General features: G+C 44.0%; 1 protein-coding gene across 1 annotated transcript; it reads right to left on the bottom strand.

Moving 5' to 3' along the window:
- Window positions 1–845: 845 nt before the first annotated feature.
- mypn (myopalladin) lies at window positions 846–19,682 on the bottom strand (the record flags this gene model as incomplete). Its single annotated transcript, XM_080481090.1, has 20 exons — window positions 846–1,987; window positions 2,081–2,214; window positions 3,667–3,832; window positions 3,912–4,119; window positions 4,201–4,327; window positions 5,065–5,144; window positions 5,238–5,387; window positions 5,464–5,685; window positions 6,502–6,579; window positions 7,185–7,317; window positions 7,405–8,619; window positions 9,997–10,756; window positions 10,853–10,969; window positions 11,369–11,392; window positions 12,247–12,388; window positions 12,471–12,545; window positions 12,645–13,038; window positions 13,656–13,707; window positions 14,252–14,427; window positions 18,625–19,682. The coding sequence occupies 20 exons, from the start codon at window positions 19,680–19,682 to the stop codon at window positions 1,809–1,811; spliced, it is 5,490 nt and encodes a 1,829-aa protein (XP_080337216.1). The 3' UTR covers window positions 846–1,808.
- Window positions 19,683–20,283: the final 601 nt, after the last annotated feature.

The following is a 20,283-nucleotide window of genomic DNA, read 5'->3' as shown; positions in this document are numbered from 1 at the left end:
CACATGATTGGCTTGTCTGAGCACTGGTGGCGGAGCCATGCCCTCTGTCAAAAGCCATATGTCACAACTGAGTGGTAATCACCCTGCTCAGATCGGAGCGTGTTCTCCTGTAAATCCACATCTCCTTATGGAGAAATGGAGATTAGGGTGCAAAGCGTATGTTTCAGCGCAAGAGAAAGTGTAACAAAGGATTTACGGACTTAAAAACATCTCATTATCTTGACAGGTTTTCGTTTAAGCCCGCAGTGCCGGTGTAGTTTTAACAGCAATTGCATGTGTTGTTTTGTTTTGTTCCAATTAGTTAAGTCTTTATTATTTAAAAATCACAGGTGACTGTTTAGACATACATTTAAATAATTAAAAAGACATTATTGTTGACAATAAATGAATTACAAAATTCACAAATCCCCCAAAAACTTTTATTCTGTAAAAAAAAAAAAAGAGAGAGAAGAAGAAGAAAAGCTAAGAGTAAAGAATTGAAATATAAATATAAATTCCTTCTGATATTTTCATTTTCCAAAACGCTCCCAGCTCCCAGTTAACAAGTAGGTCTGGCAGCTGCTCAGATGAGGCTGTGAGAGTAATTAGGTCACATAAGGTGAATGTAATTTTATGCCTATTTGAACTCTCATCCCCTCTAATTGGACTGATTAGCAATGCTTAATTGGCTTCTGAGCTTTTCCTACTTGTGTGGAATTGAGCATCAGTTTAAGCTAATAGGGTTCTGATTACAGCGCAGTCAAAACAAGCAGATTTGACCAACATAACGTCGCCAGCCATGACTTCCTGCGAGATGGGCTGAAGAAGGGAAGCAACTCGAGGTACAGACAAAAACCCACTTGAGTAGCTTGAATAAATATAACTTTATTCTGAGAAAGACAAAACTATTTTACAGTGTGCAACTTTACATCAGATGAACGCGTGCTTTCAAACGCACTTGAATTTCATTTAAGTTTATCGGTCGTCATTAATATGCTTTTCGTCATCAGGTCAAGCGAAGCCATCAGTTTGCAGACTCATTCCTCCTGAACTACTGATGATATTCAAGAGACACGTCTTTGTTAAAATAGAGATGAATTATATCACCCTGTAAAAGAAAATGAAATCAAAGAAAGTGTTGTCAGTGTTTCAACTAAGAGCCATCAACAGGATGGGCCTGAAGCACAGTGCCGCCACGGCTGTGTTTGTTTATTCAGTTCTGAATCACGGTCAGCCTCAGGCATGCATATACATGCCACACATGGCGCCATAGGATGTGAACTGGTGATCAAGAAACCATAATTCAATGTAAAAAGAGATCCTACCCTGCTGGAGCCATTTCCATCAACTGATCCAAATGGCACATTCAAACGGTCTAATAATATACTTTGAAGTATCTGTCATTACTAATAAACAATATATTATGACTACTTTTTAAAATATGTATCGAAACTAATGCAACTACTTCACATGTATGTGATTTGCAGTAAAAATCAGTGACTTTGACAGCAGGATTAACAGTTAAGAACAGATGCTAGCGCCAACATTCAGTAACCTCACCACACTCACACACGTGAATCGTTCTGTCAGGAAACAGGTTTCGCCTTCACCGATGGCTCATGAGCTAAGACTTTGCAAATCCGCACGTGAAACGCCCCCTCGTATGGCTTGAGTAAGTAGGAATGGGTGACAAACCCCGGTACGGTATCGGCGCTTGGCGGCTTTTAACACAACAACTCATCGTTGTTCTAATCTGAATGCATCACTTCAAAATGCGTCACACAAAAAAATCTGCTCGGGGGCAGTCCGCGTCCTCCTCGCCGAGCCGCTCACAGCTCCTCGCTCTCCAGCATGGCCTCGGGCGGGGAGCTGGAGAACAGGATGGGACTGGTGTCCGAGTTGGGAAAAATGGACTTGATGTCGAGGCCCTGGCCTGTCAGGGCGGCGTAGCGGCTGCCTGTCCGCGGCGCCTTCTTCATGGGCGCGGGGATGCTTTGATGCCACTGTGCTGAAAGTGTAGCTGACATAACTACACACTGCGGTGTGCACAAAATGCCATGTTACACTTACAGTAAAGGTGAAAGTTACACATGATATTTACCATATATATCAAGTCTGGAGGTGCAAGACACGACCCCGGCCTCGTTTTTAGCCGACACCGTGTACCAGCCAGCGTCGTCTTTTCTTGTTGGCTGGATTAGGAGGCACACGTATCCTGTTGCGTCCTGGGTCATGCTGAAATAAAGCAAATAAAAGAGTTTTTATTCTCATTCCAACAGAGATCACGATATATTTTATTTGCGTTTTGTCTTCACTGGATAAGATCGGTGTTCAGCCAGACAGGAAATGAAAGAATGTGACAAGCAGCAAAGCTTTCTGAAGTTACGCTGTAAAAAAATGATTCTGGTGAATTTTGAAGAAGCCGCACGTTCTCCATGTCTTTCCAGACGCATGTTGAAGGTTAAATAGAGACTGGTTTGAGATGGTGTAAAGAGAGATGAATTGTTCAGGGTTAGTGTTAAAATCAGTTTTAAAATCGTTGAAATAATTAATAATATTGCCCTCCATTGATTTCTTTTGGTCAAGATTTATTCTCAAAAACAAAAAGGAAATCTTTGTGCCGGGATCGGACTTCCCTCTGAGCCTGAGATTGTTCCTGTGCTCATGAGTTCTTCCTCCATACTGCTAATTTTCCTATTTTTTCTTCACCAAGATAAAAAGGCTTAAATTCTAATCAGTAAATAAAAAAAAAAAACTTTTTCAACTTTGTGTTCCCTTTACAGACCACCGACCTAATAATGATCTCACTCACAACGTTTCACAGAAGGCAGCACAGACGATTCACCAGCTGTCGTATTGATTTGTGTTGATTCAAGTGGCCGATTGAATCCGATCTGTTCTTATGCCCACACATACAGAAGCTTGCAGTTAACACTTATAGATACACAAACTATATCTGAGATATAGGAAACATTTAAAACAATCCTAAAAGAGGATGGTGTGGCTGTTTGTAGTTTGAGTTACAGTTGAGACATCTCCTCCCAATGTAACAACAACCCCAATTGTTTCAAAATAAAATGGAATAAACCCCAAAATGTGATAACTGGTCAATAATGTGACAAGACACTGAGCCCTCATGTGGCTCTTATGCCCCTGTGTGGTGGCTCCCTGAACCTTTTAGAAAATTATACTTAAATCAACATTTTAGCCTTATTGTGGCTTATTTACACACTGTCATTTTCAAAAGGACTCTTAAATCTCTGCTTAAAAGACCTTAACATTTAACTAAAATAGGAAAAATAGCTAAAAGCAACATAAATGGGGGGAAATGCTAAAAACAGCTTACAAACAAACCAAGTGACTATAATAACTAAAAATGAGGGGAAAACATGCAAAACTCCTTAAAGGTTAAAAAGCTGAAATATTAAACGTATAAAAAATGCTAAAACGAAAAAGAAGGGTGAAACAGCTGAAAATGTAATGAGATGTCAATCATCCGAAATTGTATTTGAAACAATACATGAAACTTGTCCAGCTGTGTTATCCTCATTTGTGTCACAAAAACGTCTCTTTTGGTCATAAAGGTTGCAGGCCCCTGGTATGTGGCATCAGTCAAAAAGAAGACTAAAGAAAATTATAACAATAAGCTGCATTAGTTTCATTGAGCGAGTGCAGATTTCCTTTTACCTGATTCTGTCCTTAGCTCTAGGAATGGTCTCGTTGTCTTTCTTCCAGAAGATGAGCGGCGGCGGCATTCCCACCACGCGGCACTCCAGCCTCACAGGAGTCCCCTCAGGAATCCCCATATTCTGCAGCTTCTCCACGAACTGTGGCGGGTGCTTCATCTCTTTCTCTACGGGAGGAAGTCCTCGGTCATACGTGTGTGTTCTCCGTCTGTCATACGAGAGTCGCATACAGTGGAGAGTCCTTACCAACGACTTTAAGCTCCAGACTGAAGGAGCTCTGCCCTGCTTTATTGCTTGCGATGCAGGTGTAAGTTCCCTCGTCCATCTGCGTCAGGGGGTCGATGACCAGAGAATGGATGCCGTTCTCCCGCACCAGCATCTTGTGGTAAATGTCTGAATAGATCGGTCTTCCATTCACCAGCCACATCAGCTCTGGGTTGGGTAATCCGCTCACCTGGAAAAAAAAATTCAAAATGACAACGTCGTAATGCAGAAGTGCAGAATTTTGTGTTTCACACCAGAACCTGTGTCCTACCTTACAGTCCAGTCTGCACAGCCGTCCCTCGTGAGCCATCATGTCCCCCGGAGCCTGGAGGAAGTGCGGGCGAAAGAAACGCTCCTGGGTTTGTTCACCTTCAACCTCCTCTATGCGGGCTCGAACCCTGACCGTGTGAAGAAGTGAGGAGAGCATGTAACAAGAGACACACACACACACACACACACACACACACACACACACACACACACACACACACACACACACACACACACACACACACACACACACACACACACACACACACACACACACACACACACACACACACACACACACACACACACACACACACACACACACACACACACACACACGTTAACATCGGTCCACATTAGAATCAAGATTTCTGGATTGACGGATGTTTCTATCTTCTATATAAAGCTGCAAGCACGTTGTGATACACAATTCACTTTCATTCCTCCTGTGTGACTTCGACAGGTCACTATGAATTAGATATATGGAATTGGAAGAGAAATGGCAGTGCACTTTGGGTGCAGCTGTCTGAGCCTTTAAAAAAAAAAAAAAAATCATTGTTGTATAATGTCAGACGTTTCTTTTGTGAAAGATTCCACATTGAGGTTGACTAATCCAGTGATGAAAGCTACTGTACGCACCAGACATCTGACATCCTCTCCACTCAAATGGTTGGAAAAAGGTGGAGGAATCGAGAAACGTGGAACTGTTCATGTTGGACCAAATTCTTAAGAGTATTCTCTTCCTGACTGGTACATGTGTGCTGACTGAAGTCCAAGTTTCTACCGAGTCCGTTTATAGTAAAAATGACTGACTTATTATTATTATCGTCTGCTGAGGGATTCTTCTTAGATCGGATCAGCTCACCTCTGAGCGTGACTCGGTGTCAGACGGTTCCGGGGAGGTCCAGTTTGGACTATCAAATGACCGGAGCAGCTGATTCGTCCCTGATGATCAAGAAATCACAAATTATCCAGAACCGTCACTGAAAAAAAATAAATGTTTTGAGCATTGAAGTGATTTTGGAAAAAGAGTATAACCTGTGGATTCGACGCCATGACGGTGTAGTTTCCATCGTCGTCACTGGTCGTGCACTCTATGTGCAAAGCGCAGGTCCCGTCTCCTTCTCTCATCTTCTTGTAATGGATGTTCTTCCTCAAAATCTGCTTGCCGTCCTTGAACCAGTAAACCTGACGAGCAAAGTTAATGATGAGTGCCCGGACTGAAAATGAGAAAACCTGCTGTTGTTTCCCATTATTTTCTCACCTTTGGAACTGGGATTCCCACAAGTTTACATGAGAAAGTGACCGGCACGCCCTCCATCGCTCGAAAGTTCTTCAGTTTCTTGTCAAATAGGGGTGCGATGCATTTTCCTTTGGGGACGTCGTCGTGCTGCACCTCGTCGTCTGACTCCTCCACCGGAGTTCGCTCCAGACGGAATTCGATCTCGCTCATTAGCCTTTGCTCGAAATTGGACACTTTGTACTCCTGGAAAGTGAAAATTTCTCCTTAAAAGTAGCCACGGCGACTGAATCACTGTGTGCATTCTGGCAGAAAATTGATTTCTGCAATGACATGCGCCGCATACATGTTGCATAGCCGCTCAAAAGTCGCCGGAACACCAGACAGCGTGCGTCTGTTTACGACGTACCATCAGCGGTATTAAAGTCACAGTCCACGACTCAAACCTCAAAACACATTTGAGACTTTAAACCACGTGATGATGAGAATCATGCAGAGATCATTCTGGGAGGATCAAACTCGCTAAGCTAAAACCTTTTTTTTTCTCATCCAACCACACCAAATAAGTCTGAGGGTAAAACAGAGAACAGAGGAAGACGAGTTGAAGTTGGACGTGAAACACCTCATTGTGAGTAAAACACGGTTGGAGTCACTTTTAGGGTGGTTATTTAAGAATCTGAACTGTGAGGCCGAAATACAAGTTTGAAAGAGTTATTTTTTACTAAATGTACACTGGCTAAGTAACGTAAAAATAATTTCCTGAAAATACAAGCATCAGTGTGGAAAACTGTCTCAAATTAAGTGAAAACTCTCGTTACAGCTCAAGAAGAAGACTACACATCATTTTCCTTTAAAGTTTTACCTCTTAAACCTGTTTAGATTCTTCGTGCAGGTTATATATTAGTAAGCTTGGATGCTTGATTAGAGATATTAATTAAATAACTGCTGTGTTCAGTTCCGTTTATGAGAATGTCCAAAGTACTGTAATCCCGGTAGGAAACATGATAAGAACCCATACAGCCTCGAGCAAAGCAAAGGCTTGAGACGGGAAGCTCCTTGTACCTCATCATAGTTAATGACAGTAGCAGGAATGATTGGTCCAAGTGGTCTGCTCGCTGTTTTCCCCTCAATATTCAGCTTCTATGAGAGGATAGGGATGGATGATGAACACACAAACTGTACATAACACTGACACACACATATTGGTGATGGTGAAACATACAAACTAGGTTGTTGTTGTTGTTGTTAGCATGCACCAATTGGTTATGTAATGTGGACAAACAATGATGAAAGACCATTAATAAGCGAGGAGGAGATGTTGACCGGTGCTCTGCTGAATTGAGGTTCATCATTGCTTCTGAGTCATTCTGACTGTGAGTTTACTTTACATCTGTCGAGCCACAATCAGCCCAGAATGTATACATAAGATGTATACATCTAGAAAGCTTGAGACATGTGAGAGAGTAGCACAGGAACCTGTTAATGCACAGTAAACATCATCTTAAAATATACAAAATAAATACATTGCAGCAATTGGTTAGTTAAAAAGTGGCAATCACTAATATTTCAGCCTGATATTTGCTGGCATTCATAATCAGGGAGGAGTGTAATATGTATCTGATATGTGGCAAGATGAAGACGAAAACATTGGCTCCACCTTCTGGTCTCTCTTAAAGCTTGCATCTGTTCACCACTACGTCATCTAACGTTTAAAAAAGAGAAACAGTCGGAGCTGCACCTCGTACCTGTTGATGTGGAAACTGTTGCGAATCAGCTCTGAATTGAAGTTTCTTCTCGATGTCGTGGAGGAGGAGCTCCTTGCTCTCTCGGATGTCTTCTATTGATGGGACTCGCACCTTGGAAGCCTTTTTTTGCAACCTGAAATGATAAATGGGCCAGAATGTAGCAACACGTGTGACGACTAACAGTCTGAAAGCCATTTGTGGAGGGTGAGAGAAGATGTACCCCATAGGAGCTCCTCTGGGCAGGCCCATGGAGTTGGTGGGCTGGCCCAGGTTCAGTGACGGCAGCACGGAGCTGAGGAAGGCCACAGGGTTTTGGATGGGGCTCGGGGTGGAGCTGCTCGAGGTGGGAGAGGAGGCCTGTGGCGGTGACTGGGCTCGTAAGCCGAAGACGCTGTTCAGGAATGGCACTGACCCCGGAATTGGCGAGGACACAAGGGACGGAGGGCTGGTGGGAGACATAAGCACCCTCGTAGGGAAGGTCCTGGGTGGGGGGGAGAATGGCGGGAGAGTCGGGGAGCTGGCGGTGGAGGAGTTGAGCTCAGCAGCCAGTTCCTGAAGGAGAGGCACAGGCGATTCAGTTGGGGACGGGCTTCTGACTGGCGAGAAGATCTGGGCGGCGATGAATTCTTTTGGCCGCGTGTAACTGAAGGTGCTGGAGATGGAGGTTAGATTCATGAGGGAAGCGTGGGTGCTCCTCAGCATAGCGGCTGGAGATGTGATGTCATGCAGGGCTGAGGGGGAATCTGTGGGGGCGACGCTGAACTTTGGTGCAGTCGGGGAGAAGAACTGGGGTGCAGTTTTGGAAAGTGCTGCGGGGGACAGGTTGAGGTGGGAGGCGTGAATGGTGTTGATGTGCGATAAGGGTGCTATGTTGAGCTGAGGAGCAGGCGGAGGAGACGTCGCCAAAGAGGATGTCTTCAGCTGAGGAGGAGCTGAGGGAGGGGAACTCAGAGAAGGAGCAGGAGAAGTGTTGAGCAGGGATGAGAAGGTGGCTCTGGGTGCTGGAGCAAGGGTGCGGGTGGGAGCAGGGGCACGGGTGGGAGCAGGGGCCCGGGTGGGTGCAGGGGCATGGGTGGGTGCAGGGGCCCGGGTGGGTGCAGGGGCGCGGGTGGGTGCAGGGGCGAGGGAGGGTGCATGGGCGAGGGAGGGAGCAGGGGGGGCTACCGGGGTTTTCTGAGGAGGTGCAGATGGTGCGGCCTGCTGCGGGGGTGCCGTCGTGTTGGGGTAGAACTGGAACGGCGGCGTGTTGGGTTCACGGTGCAGCTTGGGAGGCCACAGCGTGGTCACTTCCTGGGGGCTTTGGACCTCTGGCTTGGCATGGCTCTGGAATGGGGGGTGAGACGGAGTCTGGACGCTGGTCTGGGTCTGAGGCTCGGTGTCCTGCTGCTGCTCCATCAGCACCTGGTTATGCAGGAGCTGGAGCTGAGCCGGGTCCCTGCAGAGTTAAAGAACAGGCAAAACTATACATGGTGAGGATGAGGGAGGCTCAGCGCGCCCTTCTGATGAATTAGGTCGATGCAGTAAACCCCGGCAGGAATGAGCCAAAGTCAGCATGAAGAACTCTGCCCTTTTATGGAGGACCAACTCGGGAGCCCACAAACATCACTGTACGGGCTTTAAACACTTCGCACTGTTCTATAAACAGCATGTTATCGTTGACTTATCATGAGGTAACATCTAATTTACAAACTATGAAGTAAACATCATATCTTATATCAATTATATCAATCATATCTTAATGTTATGTTGTTTAGCCAATGAGGTCTCATATAAAAAACATCAAACATAAGGAATCAGGTTTCTTTACAGCATCATTTCAAGTCTTTGATACATGAATAAAGGTAAACTTACAAATAAAAAATGCCATCCTTTGTTTTAGAAAGCCGGAAGCTCCACATTTGAGGTCCGCGTGCAGTCGTTTATGAATCAAAATGATCACAGCTGCCGTCTTAGAGTGAACAGACCGCCCACCTCTCTGCGTTTAACACAGCACTGAACTCGCACTTTAATATCATTTCAGACTGAACTTTTCCCCTCATATCATCATCACAGGTCAGATGAATTGGCTGCACGATAAAAAAAAACTGCTCTTAAATGAGGGAGATTTAATGTCAAATGATAAAAAAAAAAAAAACTGGCAAAATATTATAATCTATATTGACCCTCATTAAATAAAAGCTGCTTTTCTCACAATGTCGGTCAGAATGTAATTACTAGTAGGGGTGTTAGAGCTTGTATGAGACAGAAGAAATTCAATAAAAAAGAAAAAAAGTTTAATTCAGAATTATCCTCAACCGAGTAAAATTATCTGAATTATACTTATAATGTTTAGGAACTAGTGTTGGCTCTAATTTCAGGGGGTCGGTGTGATTTTACTGTGGATCTTTCTGAAGACTACAAAGAATTCACAATGTTTGTTGACATTATTCGGAGAAAGATTAACTGCCCGATTTAAAAAAAAAAGTTAGTTCAGTCTTCTGTAATAGTCTTATTTACCCCTCTGTACAGTGTCATAATCTAAGGTTACTTTGTACTACATGTATACACACAGTATGTATACACATCTACATCATTTCCACCTTAAAATACAAGGCAGATAAATTCAGTGTGATTATGAGGTTACAACTATTTTATGTGGTTTACTAACCTCTCCCTTCAGGTTTGAAGTTTAAGGTGCATTAAAGGATGTAAACAACCCTTCCTCGATTCTTCTTCATGGGTTCCTTCCTCTGTGGCTCATTTTACTTCCTGTTCTAAACTGCATCAGTACTGTTATTTTTCACTGGGGTTGTTTCCTCATTGCTGTACTCACAGTTTGGGTTTAGCCAGCACTGGTGGCGGTTCCTTGTTCACTGAAGAAAAGGCCATGTCTTCATCAGAGTGATAGGATACGTCATTCCGTTCATCCTCCTCATCCTCGGGCAGTTTGAAGTGCACACGCAGACCGACTCTGGAGCCAGAGCGTGAGTCTTTGTGGTTGGTCGCCGTGCCCGTCTTTAAACAGGAGTTAGGCGGAGGATCGGGCAGAGGAACCACAACGAGGCTCCCGTTCTGATGGTTTGGGACGGCCTTAACTCTGGAGCTCGTGTCGGGTGACGTCACCGAGGGTCGGCACACTTCCTGTTCTGCTGGTTTCTCGACAGCAGGTGAAGAAACGAACGGTTTCGGGTAGGAGAGGCTCTGTCGGCCACTCTGTACTTCTGGAAGAGCCCCGTTGGATCCAGCAAGGTGCTGATGGAGGGAGACGGGCTCTAAGTTTGGGGTGCTGATGCTGCGAGAGTTGAGGCAGGACGGTCCCAGACTGGGCAGGCTGGAGCGAATGAGGTCCGGACGCAACATGCTGGAGCTTTGCGGGTCCAGGCGAAGCGTGCTGGTGTTTAAGGGGTCCAAGCGCATGGTGCTGGAGACAAGAGGGTCCAGCCGAATGGTGCTGGAGTGTGGCTTGATGCTGCTGGTCATGAGAACCTCTGGTTGGCTCACAGTAGCTTCTGATTTGGAAAACTCTGGAATTCGCCTGGGCTCTATCGTGAGGGTGGTGAAAGGCCTCACGTGGTTGCTTTCGCTGACATTGCCTGGAGAGAATCAGTATATTTACAGGTTTTAATGAAAAAAATAAAAGTAAGAACTTTATACCAGAGAACTCTTGTGAAATTAAACGAGACCGTTACCTTTGACCCTCAGTGCAGCAGTGCTCGACACGGTTCCATACTTGTTGCTTGCTGTACAAGTAAACATCCCTGAATCTTCAGGAAAGACCTCGGCAATGACCAAAGTGCATATTTCCTCTGAAGGTAAAGGAAGAAAAAAAGGTGATACTCACATAAAACAGGTCTGATGTGTGACGACTTCAACACAAGTACTTATCAAAGTATTTAGTTGTTGCAGGGAAAGGCACATGCGTTTTCAAAAGCTTCGCTATGAGGCTTCTTTGTGTCACTCTGCAGCTTGAGCAGGTTGAAGTGATTTACCACGGTGCTTAGATGAAAAACTACCTTATATGGCTCAGAGACGGGGAATAAGCAGTCCTGGCTTTTGTACAGAAGAAGAGCAGAAGCCTTAGCCAAGGGCTATAAACACTTCAGTAGAGTAATATGTACACAGTGCAGTAGCGTACACGGACAGGCAGCTGCTTCACTGTGGTCAACACTTTGTGTTTTCAAATGAGGATAGAGTGAAGCACGTACCTGTTTCAGCAGGAGATCTGGGCTCTGAAACAGAAATAAGTACACAATTCCTCATGAAGGGCAAATCAAGCACTGATATTAAGGCTTAGTAGCATCAGCATTTTAAGAAACTCTTGATCACTGATAGAATATCAGTTCATGCTCAGCTGATGCAAAATGACTAATATTTTAAATTTTTGCACAGAATTTGAACATCATTATTTGTTTTATTTATGCTGCCAGAGGAGAGAAAACATTTTAAAGATAGTCTAAATATTTGCTTTGATAAAGTGCTGCCACCTCTTTATACCTGCAGACAAAGGCAGTGCAGGCATCTTAACATTTCTAATGATGTGAGATTGATAAAATCATCCTAATGGATACAATTTCATATAAAAGGTGAATCATTTAAGATAAGTGCCTTCTTGTGGGATCATTTCTGAGCATCATTAAAGAGCTTTCTGAGAATGAACTTAGACATAGAATGCTGGAGGTTTTATTTGCTGTAATATGGAGACATATTGTTATTTTTATTGGAATTTTTAGAATGTTATTGTTAATATCCTGAGATCTACAGACCACATGAATAAATTCATCAATAATGAATACGTAATTACGATGTATACATACATATGAAGAATATAAAGCCTATATCACCATCAAAACAGCAACTACAAACAAAGAACCTTCATATCACCTCTTATATACTGTTCATGTCTTCAGGTGCCATGTAAAGCAAAAATTGCTGGATAATCTTTTAAATGCTTGATGCAATTTGTTGCATTCATACGATGATCTTCCATTAAATGTTAGTGATGGTATGGGATGACGGTGAGGTATTTCCCTTTTTAAGTGTCTCCTTTGCGACTTTCCGAGGTAATTACAGCAGCAGGACTTACTTTTCTGCAGGATCCTGAAATCAGGAGAGTCATCTATGGTTTTTCCTTCCCTGTACCAGTCCACTTTGGGTGATGGCACTCCTTTCACACGACACTCTAGCACCACCAGCTGGCCCTCCAGTGCAGTGAGGTCCTGCAGGCTCTGATGGGACGCAACAGCCCATAAGCTACACCAGTAAATTATACACGGCGGCACAACCGATCCTTTTGTAGAGCACCTTTACCTTCGTGAATACAGGAGCGGCCATGATCGGCTGTCCGTTGAGTCCTTGTGGATAGTTGTGGTTTGAACTTGGACTCTGAAGATTCAACAAAGAAACAGCTACAGAGGATGTGTTGGAAAAAAAAACTAAACATAATTTGTGTGATAATGGAAGTATGTATTATAAATACTGTACCTCAAGCTGGGGTGTTTGTGATGGATCAGCCCCTGCTGAGCTCAAAGCTGCAGGTGGAGCGGTCTGCCCGGGCTGTGGCGCCTCTGGTGCTTCTGTGAGCTCTGTGTCATTTGATAAAGCGGGACACACCTGTGCAGGTGACACTGTGGCCTGGTCCTGAGCCGGGTGTCCTGTAGACACCTGAAGGAGCTCTGGGACTGGAGCTGCGGGTATCCGGAGTGTCGGGACAGAGTCTGGGTCTGTCTGGCTGTTTGGTGGTGAGCAGCGCTCCCCTGCTGGTCCCTCAGCAGCTGCTGGAGGCCCGGATGATGCACAGTCTTCCTCTTTTGCAGAAAGATCTTGATTTGAAGACGGAGGTAATGATTGGGACAACTTTGCTTGTTTCCTCTGCGGCCTTTGAAAATCACAGATCAAAGAAATTCTGTGTTTTTGTTTCTCCTGAAATGGTTAACAAACATACACACACTGTGCAAATCATGTGATACCATTAGGGTATAATAGTCTGATTTCTCAAAATGTTTCCTGCCACAGAAGCAGAGGACAATCCCAAACATTCAGCTAATGTCGGATTTCCATAGAGTCGATTTCAGTGTTTGAATTGTATGACAAGACACAAATATTGAGCTGTTTTAGTTGTGAGATATCCAAAACTTGAACGCACGTGGAGAGTTCTGTTCACGTATTTGTTAGCGTGTACTTGAATTTGTGCATGCACAGATTTGTACGCGCATAGTAAAGAGATCGAAGCCGCCTTCCATCACCAATTATCAGTTGTTAGTTCTGCATGATGTTTGCACAGTTGGTCAAATACTGTGCACCAGTGAACGAGCCACATTTGTGGCCACGTTATATTGTTTTCATTCACTTTGCATTTTGTCCGACTGGGTGATTTCTGTAGAGCTTTGCAGGATTTCTTCACATCCGCGTCAGACTTTTGCACAGTGCTGCACTTCTGTACTGTTCGAACGATAAGATGAGAGTATCAAGTGGGTGCCGACGGTGAAAACTCACTGGGCTACATGTTCAAAATGTTGCTCCCCTTCCGAGTCTGAAGAGGAGGCTCCTGAAGAAGAAAACACAATCGTTCTTGGCGTTGTTGGGGAGTAACGTAAAGCAGAGGAATCACATTTCTAATATGCTAATATAACGTGTCAGTGTGAAGAATTTAGTACATTACTCAAGTTTGGAGCTATCAGCTTTATCAGTGGATCAAACCTACTAATCCTCTTCATCCTCCTCCTGCTTGACCTCACTTAAACAAAGTAAAATAAATCGAGCATCCACCTAAGCTTTATTTGCCACGTCATCATTTTCAGCTGCTCTGTGGTTGACTGTGTGGTGACCCTCTTAATTATTAAGAAACATATAGGATGACCTAGTGAATATTGTTTTTAGTACAGTGGCGTTAACTGTTTCAGTTGAAGTGAGGATTTAGCATTAAGGGAAAAAAAAATGTTTTTATTGAGAAGTGCATTAAATAACATTACATAGTGACCAAAAAAGTAGACCCACAAAACTAAGCTTTATTTACAAATGAGTACGATATAAGAACAACCTTAAGTCAATCCATGCCGCCTTGAAAGAGTCATGTAAACCTTGAGAATCACCTTCGACGTAGATCTCTGCTGATGTCGAGTCGGTACCATAGAAATTTGAGGCAAAGCAGGAGTAGCGTCCGGTGTCTTCCTCAAACGCCTCGGCGATGATCAGCGAGTGCAACTCGCCGTCGGTGACGATCTGAATGTCGGGGCTGTTTTCCAGTTCCTTGCCCTCACAAAACCACCTGCAGATTGACAGACAGAAGCTGAACGCTGGTCCATTCATTGCACTGCATTGTTCCATTTGAAAAGTTGCATAAAGTTTCACTGGTTTTATCTGCAGATCGTCGCAGGACAATCTTCCTCTATGTTTTGCTTGATTTTGTTTGGTTAATAGAGTGGAATGCACTGTTTACTTCAAAATGAAGACTTTCTTTTCAGTCTGAGTTGTGATATACAATCAGTCATTTTGAAAAGGACATTCCAAGACTCCCCCACCAAACATTCTTTTTTTTTTTTTAAAACGGCCTTTTTCTTCCATTAACCTTCTGACGCCACGTCAACAAGGCTGATACTATGTGGTGTCTCAGTTCCCTAATAATGTTCCTGGCTCGATGCCACGCAGTGGAGTTATGCAGGCCAAGAGGAAAACGTTTTGATGAGCAAGCCCTATCTCTTTTCCCTGTAAGACAAGAAGCAACACCGGTCTGTCGTGCCAGGTCCCAGGCCGCTCCAGTGCACATTTTGATGTTGTGAAGATGAGGAGGACAAAACAGCTGATGTGAAGTTAAAAGTGACAGAAAGCTTACGCATGCCACCATCATCATGTCATGACAGGAGAATTGGGTTGACGGGAAAAAAAACAGCACCACGACCACTCAGACCAAGTTACATCAGGTCAGCGTGTTGAAAAATGTAAGCAATATTGTAATCTATAACTTCAGTGGGGTTCGATTAGGATTAAACGTTTGAAAAATCCTTACAGACCCTGATGAATAGCAGTGAAAACCGTCCTAACAGTGTGTTCTTTCTCGTTAAAATCTAGTGCTTCAGTCTATTTCTATCTTTGTAAAACTATAATGGTAAACCACAAACTTCTTCCCGGCCTTCGCCAGCAACATATGCATCAACTTCAACGTCAGCGCCCGTCTATTTTAGGAGGATGACACCTTGATGCTTTATAAAACCCAGCCAATAAACAAACAGGAATGAGGTGATGTGTTACTCCCTGCCAAGACGTCACCATACGGCCATAAATCACATCCAGGGCTTTCACCACTAATGTGGATAATCTTTAGGGCAGGACGTTTCTTTTTCTTGATAAATACACACGTGACTTAACTTAGTTGAAGTGTTAAACTCTTTACATCACAATGGGTTTCCCAAAGCAGTTCAAACACGAGCTGGAACTCATCTCAACTTTGATATTTGTCTTCCGGGAAGAACACAAAGCTGCTGTAGAGATCTGTTCCCACTAACTTGGATGCAACGCAGGCGACGGTCCTGGAATGTGTGGTCTCTATCCCGCCTGAGCCCTGCCATGTCATTTCCACTGAGTAAAGGCTCTAAATTGAAACCATGAGTAGCAGAGGAGGTGGTGGCCGGTCTGTGGGGCAAAGACCCTGCTCGCTGCACCTGTCTGGGCTATTTTCCCTCTGGAGAGCAGAACCGGAGAGGAGATTCCCCCTGGAGCCTGGGATCTCTGCATGGCTGACCCAAACTCATACGTACAACGCTAAACATAGGTGCAGAATACACACAATGGTATACCCTGACATATCAGAGACTGTACTCCGCCGCAAACAGAGGGGGAACATGAACCGGGACTAACTGTTCTATAAGTTAGACACACAGCAGCAGGGACAGCGACAGCAACGGCAAACATCACACTAAAGGAAAAGTGCTTTGTGTTGAAAAACCCAATGTAAACGCAGTGTCACAGCTAAATTTGAACCACTGAACTGGAGCTCTAATCTTCCGATGAGTACACTGGTTAGATGCTGAGTCAAAATGCAAACCGTATAAAGCTATTCACTGAGTAAAAACAAAATAAATCATCTCACCAAAGTCTTTATGCTTCTGTCAGGAGCTCAGTCAGTTCCATTATCAGACGTGACTGCAGCTCGCGTTGCCAGTCCGGGCTAAAAATGGCCAGGAGCTACATTCTCCCCGGACAAGTATAAGTTAGAGCCTCAACAATGTGCAGTAGGACTAACAAGCCCATGCCCCCTATGGTCTAACGCCTCAGCTTCACTTCACCCTTTCAAGTCACTCCTCGTTGTCCTGGGAGGGAATTTCAAGCCCAGCAGCGGCTGTTTTAAAGCATTTTCTAACAACGTGTCATAAAAAAGCACAAAACAAACAGTGACAGTAAAAGATTGTTTCAGCAATGACGGTGCGCTCCGACTGTTCCATCAGCAGGATGCAAGAAGACAAATGAGTTCACATTTTTAACAGAGTGTGTTTTGTGACTGGTGTTTTCTTAAAAACAGTAAGCCTAACAAAATTATTATTCACCCACTGACCCCCCCACACACACACACACACACACACACACGCACACGCCTGCACAAACACACACTCATGCCGTTGAGAATCAGCTGTTGATTATTCTCACATGTCACCTTGTTTGGCTCTCCAGAGAAAACACAACATCACTCATCCTCACACGTCTTCATGCATTTTGTATTGTACTGTTAGAGTACACACACACACACACACACACACACACACACACACACACACACACACACACACACACACACACACACACACACACACACACACACACACACACACACACACACACACACACACACACACACACACACACACACACACACACACACACACACACACACAGGCCTCCATCTTCAGAACAGAAACACTCTATTCAATATCTGACAATCTTTCAAACATCATCTTTGTCAAGTGAATGATTTTACATTTAAATACAGATCATTATATTTTTTTTGAGTGAAAAATGTTATAACTTTTCATAACTTTACAAACCTTAGGGCTCCTTATCTTTTTTGTGCATTTTAATTGCTAATATTTATCTATCTGCTATCTCAGATATTTTTATTCATGTGTTTTTGTCACCTCGGTGTAATTACATATTGTAGTGTGATTTATCTTATTTGTGCAGTTATCTGTTAATTATTTATGATTTGGGCATGGATGCAGTAGGGCAGCACGGTGGTGTAGTGGATTTTTGAAGGAGAAAAAAAAATATCCTACAATACTAATATACTTTCCAAGTTCATATTCACTTTACAAATGACATACCTAACAGTGTTGTATTAAAGTGGTTTCTCTTTCAAAGAGAGTAACATGTTGCTGTAATCTCACTATTGTTTGTTTAACGTAATGTAAGGCAAATGTAAATGTTGTGTGGTCTTGTTACCTCTTTTTGATTTGACTGGAAATACACCGGGGAAAAAAAGAGTAGCCCACATATAGGATAGAAAGACTAAATTTGAGAAGAAAATGACTTAAAACTAGTGAAATTATCTGTCCATGCAGTGAGTAAATTCTGCTTCATCTTTAAATCAGATTTTTTAAAAATCTATATTCAAGATTATACTGTACAATCAAGGACAAAAAAAATAAGTGAATAACTAGAAAAACGAGCCACATTATCTATCATGTCTAAAAAAAATAAAAAGATTTAAAATCTTGGCAAGTGTCAAATAACCTGCAGTCTAGAAGACTGTGACAAGGCTTTTCTGTCCAGCCTGAAGCTTTTATAACATCTGAACAACTTTACAGCATTAGCATTAATGCTAACAGTTCAGGATCGAGAGTCATATGAGTTCACAGCTGCACAATGAATGAGTGAATCAGTCAGCATTAGATTGACAAGCACAGGAGTCGCCAGCCAAAGTACCAGAGCAGCTCATACAGAATTCAGCTCCATGTGAATCAAATGACCTCATTTAACGACCTTTTTGTTGGAGTAACTAGAAAAGTAATTTTATTTCTTTATAAAGGGGGACGTGGATCTTTCTGTAATTTCCATTACAATAATAAGGATAAAGTTAAAATCAGCAGTACAGTAAATTGAATGAAGTGTACTGAAAGTACCGATAAGAAACATTGTGAATATTATTCATTTTGAAATGAGTTGATCAGTTGTTACTCTCACTGATACGCGTGTAGTTTGAGTTTGCTGTATATTTTCACATCAAACTGAAACAGCTGATGGATGATATCGTAGTGGAGAATAAAATGTTGAGCCGGTATCAAAACCACGGAGCCTCTCGTCCTCCTTGCTTCACTGTCATTCACCTCAAAGAAAATAATTAGATCCTTCTGTACGCAGCAACAAGCCCAGCGAGATGTTGTTCACTTCTTTCACTGAGCTAAACGTGGATAAATAATTAGAGCGTCTCTAAACAGAAAGGTGTCTTCTCACGGAGGAATGTCGGGTGTTTTCTTACCGGACTTCGGGCACCGGTAGTCCTCTTACGATACAGTCCAGCTGGACCTTGCTGCCTTCAGGAACCTCCCTGCTTTTCAGTTTCTGGATGAACTGAGGGGGCTCACACACAGGCTCTGCTGAATACGGTGTTTCTGCTGGAGTGAAGCTCTCAGCTTCTGGCTCTGCCTCCCGGGACGCAGAGTCGTACTGTTGCTCCTCAGTAACCCGGCAGTCTTGGAACTCTGGGTGTGCCGTCACGGGGTCCAGCGGGACGGCTGGCTGGTGGCTGACATCGGGACTCGCTCTTCCCGCCTCGGCCTCTGAAGACATGGGGCTGCGCTCCCTGTTGTCGGGGCCGAGGGGGTAAACCTCCCCGTCGGTCTGGGTCTTGTTCGGGACCCGACTCCGGTGGGTTTTGCAAGCTCTCGGTCGCACCCTTTTGGAGCTGTTGGCCTTGAAGAGGGAGGAGAGCTCCTCGATGAAGTCTGCCGCCTTGTTGAGGAACTCCTTCTTGGACTGGATCTCAGGACCGAACGGGGTGTTTCTCGCCGTCTTGCTGTAATCGTGGAGCGACTCACTGGGGTCCCTGCAGTTCCTCATCACGTCGTCCTGCTGCGCGAACGCTTTGTGCAACTTTCGGTCGGGCGTCGGTGCTGCTGGCAGTTCTTTCAACTCCGGGACTGACTGAGTTAAGGGCCCAGTCGGCGGAGTGGTGTGAGCGAAAGGAGAAGCTGAGGGTGTGGCGGAGGAAACTGAGGCGGAGGAAATGCCTGACAAGGCCTTGACCTCTGCCCTCTCCTCACGGGGGTCGTGTCCAATGGCCTGACGGGCCAGGTTCACACTCTTATCCAGCTCCTCTTGGCTGAGGAAGGCCGACAGGTCTGGGAACTGGGCGTCGTTGTGACCGGCGGGGTCCTCGGCCTTTCCTTTGAGTGAGCCGTAGATCTGAAGGCGTGACGAGGAGGCGTCCGAGCGACTCATCTCGCTGTGGCGCTGCTGGGCTCTGGCCTCGGCCAGGTAGCTCTCCCTTAACAGCTCAGACAGAGACGGAGTCTGGTCCACTTTGTTCTCTTGCATGTTTCTGGGAGAAACACAAAACAATCGATTAAAAGCATGAAAGTGTGTTGTTCATTGTGTGTTTTAGTGACACTCGATATCTACTCTCCCGCACACTGTTGACGACTTATACTTTGTTTATGACATAAAATCCATCGAGACAATATGAATATCCAAAGATTTAAATATCATGAATAATGCATCTAAGCTTTCTTACTTATTTTACTTCTTGTTTCCAGATGAGACATTCAGAAGTTTTCCTTGGTCAGTAAGCAAAGTCACGATGATCAGAGTATTTATTCTGGAATATAAAGATAAAAGATAGAAAGTGTGTTATTAAAATGGAGGAACATTTAGTAACTCAATGGCTTCTCCAAAACAAGCAGACATGCTGTGATTTCTGCAGTTTTGCACTGTCGGGGGTGTCGCTGTGGTCAATGCTCTCATCGTTTTCATCATGGCTTCCCTGATGCTTTAAGTGGGTGAATTAGTAATAAATGTTCTCATTAATTTAGGTGAATGTGCTCCTCTGCTAAACTTCCACAACAGTCCACTATCACGGCATTACAATACATTCAGAGTAGTTATTTTAGGTTTTTATCATTTCACTGATGTCTAAATA

This window comes from Lipophrys pholis, assembly GCF_963383615.2.
Source record: "Lipophrys pholis genome assembly, chromosome: 15".
Lineage (NCBI taxonomy): Eukaryota > Metazoa > Chordata > Actinopteri > Blenniiformes > Blenniidae > Lipophrys > Lipophrys pholis.
The sequence above is the reverse complement of the archived record's forward strand: the minus strand, read 5'-3'. Positions and strand labels throughout refer to the sequence as shown.